At 37.4% G+C, this 17,809-nt stretch overlaps 1 protein-coding gene across 5 annotated transcripts in view; it reads right to left on the reverse strand.

Annotated features, from left to right (window-relative positions):
- USP45 (ubiquitin specific peptidase 45) overlaps window positions 1–17,809 on the reverse strand; it is a 62,749-nt gene that overhangs the window by 35,475 nt on the left and 9,465 nt on the right. For all 5 annotated transcript variants that reach the window (XR_003793704.1, XR_003793705.1, XM_029223795.1 and 2 more), the window contains 4 exons: window positions 17,304–17,407; window positions 14,524–14,624; window positions 1,660–1,799; window positions 1,132–1,227 (listed from right to left, as the gene is read on the reverse strand). Coding sequence is in view for 3 of the 5 variants with exons in the window: in XM_029223795.1 (XP_029079628.1) it covers window positions 1,132–1,227; window positions 1,660–1,799; window positions 14,524–14,624; window positions 17,304–17,407 (441 nt within the window). In the remaining 2 variants the exon portion in view is untranslated. The remainder of the gene's footprint in view (window positions 1–1,131; window positions 1,228–1,659; window positions 1,800–14,523; window positions 14,625–17,303; window positions 17,408–17,809) is intronic.

Consider the following 17,809-nt stretch of genomic DNA (forward strand, 5'->3'; position numbering starts at 1 on the left):
TCTAAGATTACTACACTGGGCTAAGAACTTTTAGAACTCCTCTTTCTTAAGTGTTTCAAAAGCCAGATCATGAGCTATACATTCACTCTCTGTTCTTCTAAAACACACACACACAAATCAATTTCTAACTGAAATCGTAACTATTAGCGTAAATGCCCTCCAGCCCAAGACCACCAGGAACACATCTGTAGTTGAACAAGGTGGGTTTATTACTTGTTCTACTGAGGGAGAACACACACAATGGGGAACCATGGAGTGTCTCTCAGAGGGTATTCAAAAGAACTGATGTAGAATTTGGGCTTTAGTTGCATGATTTAGGGAAGAAGTTAATCTAAGGAAAATAATCTAAGGAAGCAGAGGTCTGCTCTCAATTGGATGCTGTCTGAAAGTGAGGGTATTTCTACAATTGGATATCTCAATAAAAGGAGGCTAGAATGAGGATAAAGCTGTAACTAGTTAAAAAAAAAGTCGCAGTGACTCATTTAGGCCAAAAGAGGGTGTTTGGGATTTTCTAAGTGGTAGAGTTTGTGTTTAGAGAAAATTATGAAGTGGCCTTGCTCTGTCTCATTGTAACAGTCTTGGAGTAACCTAGCTCGAGTCTGGTATTCTGTGAGATTGTTTGAATAACATGGCCTAACTGTGGGTGTCAGGCTAGCTTCTGAATGTCAAAGGCTGCCTTTTTTCCCCTTTCTCATTAGTTTAAAAACCCAATGTCAAATTAGGCTCCAAAAAACCTTTAGATGGTCACTATTAAAATTAAATCTACCTTTAAAGAGCAAAAATGCTGTATTTAAGTAGTTGTCACCAGTAACTACAAAACAGGAATCCTAGACATTTCATTCAACAAAAGGCAAAACCGTTTGTCTTTTCTAGTATGTCTGTTTGAAAGCTGCCTCAACATTTTTTGTGCTGTCTGACCCATGATACGTTTGAACTATAACATACCTTAAAGCTATGACTTTAGAAGTTTTAAATCTTATCGTTTATTTTCACAAAATGCTTCTGAATTATTTTTTCAAATTCTCTGACTACCATCTCAATTGATAGTTGTGACAAATAAGAAAGATAGGTTTTGGCAACATCACTGGCTTATCTAAACAGAGCTATTATCCAGCTAATTATATTTCTCACCAGTGGAGAGTCTGAGGAAGGGACAATCTTGAGTTTTGTACCGTGTTCTTTGATCTCATTCATCAGTTCAGTAAGAATGTAAGACTGTGCCAAATTCTGAAAGAAAACAAAAGCAACATCTTCTGATTCAGTTATAATATGCCTCTGATTTTACAGAATAAATACTCTCCCAAAGCTTCAAATGTCATCTGGCCTAGCAAAAATATTTTTAAGTTTTAGAAAATTTAATTGAATGCATTTTACATTTAATAAGTGTCACTACTACTGACAGAGCCATGGTAAAATACAGAGATCTTTCAGAAGCAGTGTGGAAAAAGAAGGTGTATGTATGTGTATGACAATGGCTAAAGATAGCCTAACCAATCAAAAAGAAAACAGACAGACTTCTAGACGAACATTTAGCAGTCATGTGACAGTCCACAGGTGTGCCAATAAACACAAATTAATATAATTTTAATATATTATTATATTATTTTAATTTTAATATAATATTAATTACATTTTACAAAGTTTTATCATGGCTCTTACCTGCATGACTGCATTAAAAAAGCAAGTATTTCCTAAATTTGTAATTCCTTTTACAGATGTTACACTGCTGTCTTTTCTTCCCTTTTTATCACCTGTTTCACATTTTTCTTCATAAAGTTTTATGATTCTAGAAAATGCATCTAAGGTAGAGAAAACATAATGGACATGAGATTTAAAATTAAATACATATCATTTGACATAATTTAAATGTATTATTTAAAATTAAATAAGATTTTCCTCTGAATCAATGTTCCTGAAGGGCAAGAATACAAACGCAAAGAAGTATCTCCTGTTTTGTATCCTACTGCTAAAGCAGTTAATTTTAATTTGTCTTAATATACACATCCGTACCTCAGATCACACTGTAGAATAAATTCCAGATGAATTTAAAAATAAAATATTTTAGGGGCTTCCCTGGTGGCGCAGTGGTTGGGAGTCCGCCCGCCGATGCGGGGGACACGGGTTCGTGCCCCGGTCCGGGAGGATCCCACATGCAGCGGAGCGGCTGGGCCCGTGAGCCATGGCCGCTGAGCCTGTGCGTCCAGAGCCTGTGCTCCACAGCGGGAGAGGCCACAACGGTGAGAGGCCCGTGTACTGCAAAAAAAATAAATAAATAAAATAAAATATTTTAAAATGAAGTTAAAAAAAAGTAGGAAGGACCAGATCTTGGTTTCTAAACACCATTCCCACTAAAAGGAATGAATACCCCTTGAAGGAAAGGCTGATTCTAAACCTGGGGCAGCAAAAGAGGCAAATGAGCCTATAACATTTTTGTTATGCCAGAAAATAAGGAAGTGCTCAAAAAAAAAAAAAGGTACGTCAAAACACACAGGCGTCATTTTAAACAGGTTCCCAATGGTCCAATCTGGAACAATTTGAATATCAAAATAAAGAAGGGTACTGATAAATTATTATTCACTGAACAAAATGAGAATGAGTCTGCCCCGATAACAGATTTTTAAAATGAGGATAAAAGAAAAAAAGTTTTCCTTACAAGAGAATGCCAACTAATAGAAAGAAGATCTTCCCAGACCAGGGCTCGAACCCATGTCCCCTGCATTGGCAGGTGGATTCTTAACTACTGCGCCACCAGGGAAGCCCTCACACGGTTTTCATAAGGATTAAATGAGCTAAGTGTTTTTAAAATAAATTTATTTATTTTTAAATTTTTGGCTGCATTGGGTCTTCATTGCTGCATGCGGGCTTTCTCTAGTTGTGGCAAGCGGGGGCTACTCTTCGCTGCAGTGCGTGGGCTCCTCATTGCGGTGGCTTCTCTTCTTGCGGAGCATGGGCTCTAGGCGCACAGGCTTCAGAAGTTTTGGCACGTGGGCTCAGTAGTTGTGGCTCACAGGCTCTAGAGCACAGGCTCGGTAGTTGTGGCGCACGGGCTTAACTGCTCTGAGGCATGTGGGATCTTCCCAGACCAGGGCTCAAACCTGTGTCCCCTGCATTGGCAGGTGGATTCTTAACCACTGTGCCACCAGGGAAGGCCCAAATGAGTTAAATTTGCTTTGCAAAGCACCTGGCATGCTAAGCACTATTTAAGAGTGTGAAAAACAGCCCAGAGAGGCCCCCGAAATTGTTATTTGTGCCAAAATCCGTATCTTCATGAACTATCCTTCATGTCCCCTGTTTATCTACTCTCACTTTTCTCTCTTTAATCATTTCCTATATTTTCTGGGGGTGTTCCCCTCAAGTTTATCTCATTTCTAACTGGATTTTCTGAATTGCTAATATGAGTTTTGCCTTTTACATTGACTTTGTGGTTTTCATGATCGTGGCTTTTCTTTCTGACACGTGGAAACCTCTCACTGAGAGAAATAAATTGGTGGTTTCTCAGATGTTTCTTTCATTAAGCAAATCTATTACAAGGAAAAAAATTTTCTTTCAACTCTTAACTTTTATCCCGTGATGCAATATTTTATCATAAACTCTATTACCTGTTTTTCCCCTTTATTCCTGTTTGTTTATTCTTTAAACATTATTGGTTGTTACTGGATATCTGTTGTCTAGATAATGAAGAGCTGTTTTTAACGCCCAACCCTAGAATTCTGAGTTAACAGAGAAAAGAACTAGCAAAATAGATCTCTTCTCCTGTCCTCCAGATATTAAAATAAGTGATAAAAATTAAACCCCATTACAGAGCTTGGGGACAAAGGCTGGTACAATCAATGGAGAAGGTCACTGAGGTGCAGAGTCCAGGCACAGAAAAAAGGAAAAGCAGGAAAAGGCCAGACAGTATTCAAACCTACAAGGGAATGTAAAAGCAAATGAAAAAAGCCAGCCAGTGCGTAAGAAGCACTACACAAACAAGAGGAAGCCCCATACAGATCCTGGCTGGGTTTGCAAACGAGAGCAATCCACCTCTTAATTATATCTGAGATTCTAACTAAAGCCCAGAATTAGCCGGTTTCAGGCTCACATTATAGCTGTTGCCACTAGATGGTTTCACAGTGATTTTTAAGAGATTTAAGATGAAAGAGTAATTAAATCCAAGCAGTGCTCCATCTTTTGGGGCAAGGCTGTTACTCTGATTTTACGTTAACAAAACTCAGTTTCCAACAGGTTAAGTGATTTGCCCAAAGGTATAATGATAATCTTTTGATTATAAATCCGTTGTCATTTTGCCAGGTAATTTCTATTCAGTGATTTATGCACAATGAGAAGAATTACAAAAACTAGCAGGAAAGATTCTTACAGATTTGAGTACATGCAACCACAAACAAACATGCTTTCTCAAAAGTATTTCCTTTCGTTAACATCCTTAATAAATGTTGCCATAATATTTTTTAGCTTATTAATATGAAAACGGAGTGGTTGGGGAAAATAAACTATATAGATTATATTAACTATATATAAATATATAATATATATCATAAATATATATTTATTATTCACTTGGAAAAATACTTCCAGAAATAAATTATATTTTAGTCTTATAAGACCAAATAGCATTTTTTAAACCATAATATGCAAATGATTTATGTATCTGTGTACCACATTTACCCATCAGTTTTCAAAACATCTGGGACAGCATCCTAAAGTAAACAATGTTCATAAGACCATCTGGTCAAAACTGCAGGCAAAAAAAAGCGTAAGCATATGGAAAAACAGATTTTACCCTTCCCTTCAGCAGTAAGGGATGACAAATGTCAAACCTAGATATATCCACGCTTCACTGTGCGATGCTTTTCAGCACCACCTGGCTCTCCATGCATATAGCCACCAAATATGGACAGCACTGCCAGAAAGAACATATCCACGGGGCAATGGCAATAAAAATAGTTTATTTCATGGTTAAATAGCCACTTCACACAAGTGGCAAGAGTCTGTTTGTTGACTTTTACATTTATTAAGTCTGTGAGAATATGCTCAAAATTAATTATGCTATTAGACTTGAATATTAAATAAATCAGATAATATAACTAGAAAATAGAATGACATTTTCTAAGAACTATTTATATGTATCTTAAAGTGCAACTTTTTCATTTTCTTAATACTAAGTAGCATGTTTATAAATTGTAACAACTCAAATAAAATTGATTTATCAAATGTCCACTGTGTACCAGGTACTATATGAACCACTATCTGTAATTATTTATAACTAATTGCCTATGATTTATGAATAGAGTATAAGGACATATAGTGAACAGCATAGAGATATTAAGCCTTAAATTCATGATAACACCTTGGTAAAACTTTTAGAAACTAAGTATTTATGTACATTTGCTCACTAAGAAACTGTCAGCTGAGAGTTTAAGATTCTAGTTTAAAACAAGCATGTATGAATCAGTCTCTCAATTATCTGACCTACAAACAGGTATGCATTTTAATAAAATGCAATTTATTACTTCCAATGAAGAATAATTATTGATCATTTTGTCTTTAGAGACAACAAAGCTTTCTCAATATGGCAGTGATTTTAGATCATATTCACTTTAAGAACTCTTCCTTTACAAACACAGAATGAACGCACTAAGGACTGAACTTCAAGATGTTTTGAAGTATGATATAATTAAAAGGACAAAGCTGCTACAGCAATAACAAAAAAGATAAACTACACAAAATTTTGATCATTTGTTGTTTTCCTCAAGTTTTACCTGAACCCATGAAATGCCTGTAATTAAAAAGAATCTTCACAGAATTTCGGGGTTAGAAGGTTATTAATAATATATATCACATATATAAATATAATATATGTAAGATATATTTATAATAAAATATATAAATATATATATCATTATCTCACCTTACTTATCTCCTTTATATTACCAACACTGTCATCAGGTATTGCACTTATGTAATAATATAACATAGACCCCAGAATGCAAAGAACATTAAGAGGAAACTTCAGGCATTCTAGATAAATTTTTATAGGTCTTTTATATTCCTATCTTTTTATAGGTCTTTTATAGGTCTTATATATCTTTAAGCCTATAATCTGAGTATTCAAAGAGTAGCTGGTTAATTGAGCAGACCTGATGGGCTTTGTACATAACTCAAGTCTTATAAGACAGAAAACTGGCTGAAGCAAGCAAAGCCAAAATAAAGAGAAGAAAAACACTGTTTCCACACTTGGCTAAGACTAAGGCTATCTAATATCTAAAAAGTAACCTTAAGTACGTCAAATTTTTCTACCATAAAAACGACTCCAACACAAAGATCCTCTATTTTTTTAAACCAAGTTTAAAGATATTAAGTTATAAATTTTTAAAAACCCTGAATGTACCAGAAAACTGTGGGTGAATATCTTTATAAACGTGGAGTACAAAAGACTTTCAAAGCATGACCCCAAAGGCTAAAAAACCATTACAGAAAAGACTGATGGACTTGGCAACAATGACACTAAAAACTTCATTACTGCCCCCCCAAACCAAACCAAAAAACCTAAAAACTATAAACAAAGTTAAACATAGAAAAACAAGTATTCTTGTCAACTATACCCTTTGTATAATCTTTCTGGAGGCAGCTAAACAACAGTAATCAAAATTTAAGATGTGTTTATAAACTGGCCAGAAATTCCAAAAAATTTAACCTACAGAAACAGAAGAATAAGTACACAGAGATGCAGCTTTGCTCATCTTGGAGAAAACTGAAAACAACCAATAGTGGATTTGTTGCCAAGTAATATTAAATGTCTCTCTTTTCTCAAAGGTATAAATATTTGTGAATTGCCTTGGTTAAACCAGAAACAGAACACTGGTACATCCCAAGTTTCTCATAGACACGGGGAAAGCAAACTTATTTTGCAGTTTGCTTATTTAAAGAAAAAGTCTGAGAGCATCATCTCCTCTGATAACTTTCCCCACTGTAAAGATGATGATCAAACGAAGGCACACAGCTATGTGTAGGGAGTAGATTTAAACCCAGGTAGTCTGGGTTCAGAATCCACACACTTAACCATTATGATTTGCTATCTGTCTGTATAACAATGGATGATGAGGTTAATACGTGTGACAAGTTAAGACACTAATGAAATGCTAGTAGTGATATGAAAGAAAAGACCACTTCTTTTAAGCAAAAGCTGGATGTAATCAATTGCTAGATGCCTTTGGTGTGTGAATTTACAGTTTGTTTTTGTTTTCTTTGCGGTACGGTACGCGGGCCTCTCACTGTTGTGGCCTCTCCCGTTGCGGAGCAACAGGCTCCGGACGCGCAGGCTCAGCGGCCATGGCTCACGGGTCCAGCCGCTCCGCGGCATGTGGGATCTTCCCGGACCGGGGCACGGACACGTGTCCCCTGCATCGGCAGGCGGACTCTCAACCACTGCGCCACCAGGGGAGCCCGAATTTACAGTTTTATTAAAGTTTATAGTAGCCCTTCTCAAAGGGTTCCTCAAAAATAATTAAGCCCTAATGCCATAGGTACCCACTGTACCCAATTAACTTCTCCCTATATATATCCACAAGTTAGTGCCATTTCGGGGGGGAACTGAGAAAACAGTCATTCAAGTAACTCTGTGTTCTGTAGTTCGGATGAGGAACCACAGATTTACATCCCTACAGGTAAAACAAATTGTTTTTGAAGTGTTCAACATTTTTTGTCCCTAACCCCTTTTATATATGGAAATAACTATTTTTAGTACTTATTTATGAAAATGCAAATTTCTTAGGCATATGGACTGTCACTTTATAGTAGAACAAAATGTATTACTTTATAAAGAAAAGTCAAAGTATTACATTACAAACTGTTACTGTAAAAGGGTACAATATTATTTATTCTCAGATACATTATTTCAGATCCCAAATGTACCATACTTTCTTATTTCAAAAAGATACAGCAGGGCTTCCCTGGTGGTGCAGTGGTTGAGAGTCCGCCTGCCGATGCAGGGGACATGGGTTCGTGCCCCGGTCCGGGAAGATCCCACGTGCCACGGAGCGGCTAGGCCCGTGAGCCATGGCCGCTGAGCCTGCGCGTCCGGAGCCTGTGTTCCGCAACGGGAGAGGCCACAACAGTGAGAGGCCCGCGTACCGCAAAAAAAAAAAAAAAAAAAAAGATACAGCAAACTTATACTTAATAAAACCAAAAGAACCAACATAACAAGTCTTTTTATACCAAGAGCATAAGCTTAATGAATTTAACAGAATATAATATTTTATGCTCTCTTTAAGTTCTTTGAAAATGGCATCCCACCAGTATTAAAATTATGGGCCAAATTTATTGGTTTAGAAAAGAATGTGGGATTATCTATCATCTGTCTAGTTCACACATAGCAAACCAATATTCAATGATATAATTTCAACAGGAATTCCCGTATTCTATAAGTGTTTGTAGAACACTTGCATGACATTTACTAGACTACCGAAGTGAGAAATAAGCCCTTCAGAGAATATTGGCCCACTTTTAACAACACATATTTCTGGGTGGGTCTCACAAGAAAGTTTTCTTGCTCTTTTTCAATCTTGTGTTATATGACCTTTTCGTTATATGGGGATTTTATTTGTTGTTTTTAGTTTTCTTGTACATGTTTGAGGGGGAGAGTGTGGAGAGATTTTTTTTTTAAAGCAAATCCTAGCATCAGATGTGGCATCTACACAGCTGTAAGCATTCTTCTGGGAACCAGCACTGGGATTCCCTCAACTGCTTAATGCAATTACCTAAACCAGTCATGTAGTATTAATGTAATTTGCCCATTTCTACAGCTGAAAAGAAGTTTAATCTTTAAAGAGTAAAAAGGAAAAGCTTGCTATTCCACTACTTGTCTACTTTGGAACCAACTAAGAATTACCTCATATGTTTGTTCTCAAAATTCCACTAACTCCTAGTTAACCATTAGCCTTAGAAATCTTTATTTGGTCATATAATAAATTGATATTGACATATGAATGGGCAGGTATACATATTAAGGCATTCCTGTGTATCTCCCTCCATAGTACAGTAAGTGATCTTTCTGAAATACAAAACTGATCATCCACTTCTCCTCTTAGAACCTATAAGTGGCTCTTCATTGCCTCCAGGATAAACTCTAAACTTACAAGGCTCTTCAACAGCTGCTTCTACTTACCTCCAGAGTCTCACCTCTCACCACCCCCCCATCATCACAAAACTCAACCCTGCAGCTCTATACAATCCCCTGAACGTATCAGGCTCCCTCATTTATGAGCTATCTCCTCTGCCTGGAGCACACACCCCTTCCCTCTCTGCCTACCTAACATCTAGCTATCCTTCAGATTCCAGCTTAGAAATCTCTTCCTCTCAATAAAACCTTCCTGGATCCTCTAGTCCAGATTAGATACTACTCCAAAGTGCTCTCACAGGCCCCTGTTCTTGCTCCTCACAGCACTATTTAAACAGCAATTATAATTGTGATTTGTCAATATCCCTCACTAACCAAAAGATCAATAATGGCAGGAACTGAGAAATAGATCTGTCTCATTCACCACCGTATCTCCAATATCTAGCACAGTGTCTGGCACAAGGTAGAAACTCAAGTATATTAATAGACTGAATGAATAAATAAAATAATTTGATAATATTCAGGGGTGTTTTGGTGAAAATGCAAAGCGTATCTACTTCCTCAGTAAGAACTGCTCACATGCTAGTTCAGTTCAATTCAGCAGTATTTACTACCTAGACATATGAGAATCAGAAAGAATATAGGCCAGGGTACAATCCTCAAGGCATGTACAGTTTTATAAACAAGACACAGATACATATGAAAGCTGAACGCCACAAAATCAAGTGTTAAGATTCTAAAGTATGCTACATAGAAGAAGAGATAAAACAAAGGATTGGGAAAGTGTCACTGAAGTAGGATCTGAGCTGAGCCTTAAGGCAAGAAAGACTGAAGACAGAAACTATAAAGACAGAAATGCGCTAGTTTAGCAGTTCTCAAAGTGTATCTGAAGACAAGCCCCCCCTTTTGGGTGTCCTTAAGCTCCAAGATATTTTCATAATAAGCCCAAGATGTTATTTGGTTTTCTTACTTTTGTTCATTCTCAATTATACAATGCAGTTTTACAGAGGCTACAGGACATGTGATATCAGAACAGACTGAATGCAGAAGTAGATATGAGAATCCAGCTGTTTCTATTAAGCCAGACATTCAAGAGATTTGGAAAAATGTAAAACAATGCCACTCATTAGGTTTGTGTTGTTTTGGAAACCGTTATCTTTTCTAAAAATATGTTATTTGTGTTAACATGTAATGGAATTACAGCTATTTTTTCAGTAAATTAATAAATATTCTAATTTTTTATATTTAATTTCTAATATGATAAATATTAATAGATATACCCTACCTAACCAAAGCTCTTTAAGTCCTCAATAATTTTTTAAGAGTCTAAAGGGCTACTGGGAACAAAAGTTGAGATTCACTGAGCAGAGAAGCTGAATTAGATGTATCAGACATGAAATTAGCCCAGGCATCGTATAACTTAAAAACATGTTTAAGGTACAGGTACAGGCTTTCCTCTCAGTAGTTATATTTACTTAATGCAAAATATAAAAAGGCTCCATTTAAATCACTCTCATCCTGCCATCTGAACACAATATATACAGTTTCATAGTCTTTTTGAATTACCATATACAGACATTTCTACAATCGTCACGATTATCATTTAAAATAGCTATATAATCATATCCAGCATTCTTACAAACCTCAATAGCAACTTTCATATTTGATTTGTAAAGTATCTTATAAAAATATTACTACCCCAAAAAACTTACTTCTAAAATACCAAGGGATATCATTTTAAATCAAACTTGCCTGAGAGCTGCTGTAACTTGGAACACAAAGATACTAACATTTTGCCCTAGAACTTCTGGAAACCCTGGATTCAGAACTATGTCTCACCCTAACTTTTTTTTCTTGCAGTACGTGGGCTTCTCACCGCTGTGGCCTCTCCCGCCGCGGAGCACAAGCTCCGGACGCGCAGGCTCAGCGGCCATGGCTCACGGGCCCAGCCGCTCCGCGACACGCGGGATTCTCCCTGACCGGGGCACGAACCCGCATCCCCTGCATCGGCAGGCGGACTCCCAACCACTGCGCCACCAGGTAAGCCCTGTCTCACCCTAACTTTAAAGGCTCTACACACTCTCAAACTCCTTCAAGAACCTGTTTCCCCCATTCCAGGTGCTACCCATGGTTGCATAAACACAATTAAAGCTTCCATTGGTGTTTCCTTCCCGGCACCTGAAATGATTTCTTCTCTCCTCTCTACCTACTCAAGTTCATCCTTTAAGGGTCGGCTTGGAAGCCAGCTCCTCCACGATTCCTTTTGAGTTCCTTTCAATTGAACACTGCATCCCTCTTTGAATATTTGAAGGACTCTGAACATCACTCAAAATACAAACAAATTCTTTTCGACTTACATCATTTTTTAAATCTCACACTTTTTTTAAACTTCTTTAGGAAAGGTCTTATCAATCTCTCTTCCCATGGGAAAGAGGAAGAAAGTGCTGAGGAAAATGAGGCTCAGACAAACTGTAATATGCCCCAGGTCACAGAGCTAGTGATTGAAAGAGTCAAATTTGAATGCCAGACTCCCCTGACTCAAAGCCCATGGTTTTTCTCCCATACCATTCCACGCTCCCTACCTTACATCCTTTGTGATAATAAATATTCAAGAAATCTGTAAAACTGAATGGAATCAGACTGGCTTTGTTCTTAACCTCAAGGAACCTCTAACGTAAAAAATCCAGAGAAAATAATTTCTACAGTTGTACTTTTGCCACCCTTGCCATCATACCCCTACATTTCTTCTTCTTTTTTTTTATTTATTTTAATTTTATTTTTGGCTGTGTTGGGTCTTTGTTGCTGCACGTGGGCTTTCTCTAGTTGCAGCGAGCGGGGGCTACTCTTCGTTGCAGTGTGTCGGCTTCTCATTGTAGTGGCTTCTCTTGTTGCAGAGCGTGGGCTCTAGGCGCGTGGGCTTCAGTAGTTGTGGCACATGGGCTCAGTAGTTGTGGCTCACGGGCTCTAGAGCGCAGGCTCAGTAGTTGTGGCACACAGGCTTAGTTGCCCTGTGGCATGTGGGATCTTCCTGGACCAGGGCTCGAACCCGTGTCCCCTGCATTGGCAGGCGGATTCTTAACCACTGCGCCACAAGGGAAGCCCCCTACATTTCTTCTTATGGCCAACAAAACTAATGGGCAGCTTTCAGGAGACAGCATTAAGACCAACCTCTGTTCTATAGTATTAAATGCCTATAACCACCATATTTTCCAATGAATGAGTGATAAAATTAATCATTTCTTCTGCTGTCCAAGAACCTGAGTTTACCTCCTCTAGTTCCTCCTCCAATGTCTTCATCATTACTGTCTCAGAGCAACAGCTACCAAAAATCATTCTATATTGAGCTACAGAAAATACAGCTGAAAACTATATTTCTATATAATTTTTCAGTTTCTGATGCCACCTACTAAGCAGTTCAATTCCTGCTCTAAAGGCATTTCCAAATTACCATGGCCATTTATTCCCATTCACCTAGTTAATCAAAATCCTGAGGTATGTACTTGATTCCTCCTACTTTCCCTCACTCATTACACCTAGTCCACCCACTCTCCACCAGAACCCCTACTCATCTCTCACCCGCCCTACCACAATAACCTCCTTTTACCTCCTTAAGGATCTCCCCACCTCCAGTCTTAACCCACAACAGTCTATTCTCCATTTGGTAGAGTTATCTTTATTTTTAAAAAGATGAAATGACTATTACTCTTCTGCTTAAAACACTTTAATAGCTTCCATTACACTTCCAATAAAATAAAAATTCTTTACCATGGAATTCCTTACAGTATCCTTCATGACCTGCCCACCTACATCTTAACTTTACCACATTCTGCTTTCTCCCAGCAAACCACACTCCAGCCATATTGGCCTTTCTTGATCACTATGACCATGAGATTATTACTTATCACTGCAATCTGTTCTTTTCCTTTGTAGCACTTATCAAAGTTACATATGTGTTATGTTTCTGTCTGTCTCTCCCACTATGCTCTAAACTTCATGAGGGCAACATAAAAACTATTTTTGCTTTACCACTACATATCAAATAAAGCATAAAGCATGGCATGTGGTAGGCACTTAATATTTTTGAATGAAGAAACTCCTTCCCTATATATTCGTAATTTATATTAATGTGTATTATATACTTCTTATATGTTAGACAACAAAGTACAATATATAATACGTTACTATTGTATAATAAAGGATTTGGCTGTCTTTTGTCCCAGGTTCCTGAGAAGCCCCCTCTAAATCCTTGGATTTCCAGAGTGACAGGAGTGTCTGTTTTACTCATGGTGGGCCCCTCAGACCACACTTGATAGTTTATGTTAACAAAGTATTTTTTTAATCACTGTGGGACCTTAGACAATGTATGCGAATGAGATGACTCAGGATGGGAGCCAGCCATGCCAGAAAGACCAAACGTGTGATTAGAGGGTTGGGATCCTGGAAACTGAGTTACATCATGTGGCCAATGATTCAATCAGCCATGCCTATGCAATGAAACCCTAATAAAAACGCTAGACACCAAAACTACAGTGAGCTTCCCTGGTTAACAACAGTCTGTGTGTATTGTTACACATCAATGTGCTGAGAAGGTGATGCATCCTGACCCCACAGGAAGAAGACAGAAAAGTTTCATGTTTGGTACCTTCCCAGACCTCACCTTACATGTCTTTTCTTTTGGCCGGTCCTGATTTCTATTTCTTTTTGTTGTTGTTGCTATAATGAAACTGTAATTGTAAGTATAGCACTTTCCAGTGTTTTCTGAGTCATTCTAGCAAATTATTGAATTAAGAGGACAGTGGGAACCCCTGTAGCCAGTTAGTCGGAAACTGGGGGGGGGGGGCATCCTGAGAACACCTAGCTTGAGAATGGTGTCTGAAGTAAGGGCAATCTTTTGGGGGAACTGAGCCCTTAATCTGCAAGGTTAGCCTAATTCCAGGTAGTTAGCATCAGAACAGTATTCCAATGATATAACAGATATCATTTCATAAATGTGTCAGGGACTATGCAAGTATTTTTACACACATTATTTCTAAATCTTTAGAAAACATCCCTAAGCTTCACAACATTCCCACTTGATAGAATTATCGTACTAATTTTTTACATAAGGAAACTAAGGAGTCAAAGTCACACAGACAGTAGGTAATTTAGGTGGAACCTAAATTCAAATTCAGCATTGTTTGATTCAAAAGCCCACAATCCAGTCACTATCCTCTCCAACTTCTCATTATTAGTTATGTAAATACAACACAAGATAACATCACAAAACTGCTACCTAAGAATTCATGGCACTCATACTGGGAGGTCACGGTAAAATCCAAAGTACTCTTTATGAATTTATTATCTCTTTATAAGAATTATAAAATATGATACTTTAATACAAATTTCTTTAGCAACTGCTGTTAACTTACTTGTTTGTGTTTTTGAAACATGTTTCTGGAGAAAATCAACTATCTGAGCCAAAACCTTCTTATTACAATGTGTTGATAATTTTTCATCGCACTCATAACACCTGAAAAAATATACAGTGTAAGCAAATATTATGAAAGCATCTTCAATAATTTTGCACATCAGGTAATAAAGTTGGTATTTATCTACTTTTGTCTTTAAGTCATGGGGTAAGGGGGATACATAGGGTGAGGCAAGAGAAATGAGGTAAATAAGTCTACAGAAATAAGCAGGGGACAGTTCATACAGAGCCTTAGCGTTCAAATTAGAGTTTTGGTAGTTTATCCTAAGTGTAACAGAGTGCCATGAGAGGCTTAATAAGCAGGCGAGTGATAAGATCCAATTTACATTTTGAAAACACCACTCTGACTAATGTCATATTGGATGGCATCAGGAATAGAGAGAGATCAGGGCAGATGCAGTGGATCTGGAGAGAAATGAACAGACATATATTTTCAGGTAGAAGCAGTTAACGAATTGGATATAAAAGATAAGGAAGAGGAAAGGGAGAAGCTGATGTGGGTATGTCAGTGATTCTCAAACAGGAGCAATTTTGTCCCCCAGGGGACATTTGGCAGAATTGTGAAACATTTTTGGTTGTCACAACTGGGAAAGCTGCTACTGGCACCCAGTGGTTAGAGGCCAGAGCTAATCCTGTCCCCTCACAGGACAGTCCCCCTCACAACAAAGAATTATCAACTCAAATGACAACAGTATTGAGACTGAGAAATGCTGGTCTAGATGAAACAAGATATCCTGTGAGCACATAGTGTTTAAAGCTGGGTGGTGGATATAGAGGAATTCATTATACCATATGTTTACTTTTGTTAAAAGGTTGAAAAATAAAATAAGATAAAAAGGGGAAGGAAACAACTGCAAGGCTCCTGGCTTAAATACTTAAGCGATGGAGGTTCCACTTACAGAGACAGGGAAGACTGGATGAGGTGTTTTATTTTGTTTGGAGTTTATTTGTGAAGAGGGGGTTAGAGAAGAGATTTTGAAAAGCACATTCCTTTTCAGAAAACTACCCTCCACTAAGTTTACTCATTAGTGCATATAGTTAATAAAGGTTTCTTCTATCTATTCTCATATTAATGAGATCCAATGATCAAATAAGAACAGGGTTTGACCATATTGAAAGTGTTTTATAAATGTAATGCATTATACCAACATGACCTTACATATTCACAATCTTTAAATTTCTATAAATGCATGTGACAAACCTGAATTTCTTTCTTTGAAAGAGAAGTAATTCTATGGACCCCCAAATGTGACTTAAAATTATTTTCAGTGTAATATAAATCTCACAAATCCATCTTACAAAACTCAATAAATTCACCATCCTGTAACTCTGTATAACTGTGAAATCAAAATTACAATTAAATACAAAATAAATTTTTAAAATAAATTTAAATAAAATTTAAAAAACAATTAAATTAAAACAACCCTACTTGATTATGCTAGGTAAGGCTTTTTTGCTGAAATTAAATCATGATTCATACCATAATCGGGGTCCTAAGAGCTACAACAGACGTTCCAATTCAGATTCACTTGAGATGAACCTATTTTACCAGGTGCCACTCAATTCTTCCACCATCTTTTTCTACTTCAGTGGTCCTCAAACTATGGTCCCAGGCCAGCAGCACTGGCAACACCTGGGAACTTGTTAGAAATGCAACTTCTCAGGCCCCACCCCAGAACTAGTAAATCAGAATCTCTAAGCCTGAGACCCAGCAATCTATTCCAACAAGCCTCCCAGTGATTCTGATACACCCTATCGCTGCGGACCACTGCTCTATTCAGACTACAGAGAAATGTTTATTGAGCTGCCACACTGTGGGATCATACCCCTCTCCCTTGGCTCCAATGCTTCATTTACATATTAAGTTCTAGCAATCCTTTCCTCATTCACCCCAGTTTTATTACTTGGGGCCAACAACAAAAACACGAATGCAGCAGCCATCCAACCCTGTGGCTGAGTTAAATTATATGATGATGGTCTCTCTTACAAACCAAAATATCCTTATATTAATTTTAGAACCCTGAAATGAAGCACAAAGTTAAAATATTTTTGTCTTAAAACTTGAAAACGCCTGAAAGTTCATCTGAATAACCCGAGGAGTCTATAAAGTCATGAGAAAAGTTTTGCTGTAAAATATAGGAAAAGCTTTTCAATACAGTGTCCAGTTAAACCACTGAAGCAGTGTGGTATGCTGGTAAGGGACTAAAGAATCAAAAAGACTTGTTTTAGTGCCTGGATCTTTACTTTGTAACCACAAAAAGGTAAATAAATGATACTCAGTGTCCTTACACATAAAGTGAGGGAACTGGACTTAGTACCCAACCAGGCTTAAGTAGTAGAATCCCCTGAGAAGTTTTTACAAACTATCTATGCCTAGGCTTTCCTTGTCCCCTGCAGAGAATGGCCAACTGGCTTGACTGCTTGAAGTACCTTCCTCCACTAGAACTCTGACATTCTAATTTAGCAAGTTCATTACCAAAAAGTCAACTAGCAACAATTTTTCTTTACTGTACAAAGAAAGTGTTAAAGAAAACTACAGGGATGACTAAATTTTTTACTTAAATTTTATATTCATGGATACTGTTAATTTTCTTAAATGATTCCATAGGTTGTGTTTAGGCTAAAAAATATAAGCTGGTATATCATCTTTAAATATCGTACCTTATAAAACTCAAAGACAGTTTTTATAGTGAACACAAGTACTAACGAAATCTAACTTACCAAATGATCCATGTGCTCAGACTAATTATAATACAGTGAAACTCTGCTCTCCAACTCTTGAAGTGCTTCAATGAATGCTGGCTTTCTGAGTTTTTACCACATCCCTAAAGATGAACAGAACACTCTTTGTATGATTTACATACAAGTTTATTTCAAATTAATCAAAACTTAAATCATACTCAAACACACTAGAAGTTTTGTTTTGTTTTTAGTTTCAAGCAGGAGGGAAAAGTTTCAGAAAACAATAGGATTCTCATTAAATTCAATTTCTTGCAAAAAGGCTAACTTGCTTCTATTACATAGAAAAACAGTCATGAGCCAAGCTAATTTCCATACCATTTAAAAGTGTACACGCTCTCTGTCTGATGCATGGTGGGACACTGAGCATCCTCACAGGCCAGTGGTGCCCCTCCCCTATACACACATTTCCTAACACCCTACACACCTCCACCCAACTCCACTGAAAACTAGTGAGACTCAGACCAATCACAGTGACTTCCATCACC

The sequence above is a fragment of the Monodon monoceros genome, unplaced genomic scaffold (genome assembly GCF_005190385.1).
Source record: "Monodon monoceros isolate NGI ecotype Baffin Bay Population unplaced genomic scaffold, NGI_Narwhal_1 Super_Scaffold_15, whole genome shotgun sequence".
NCBI lineage: Eukaryota > Metazoa > Chordata > Mammalia > Artiodactyla > Monodontidae > Monodon > Monodon monoceros.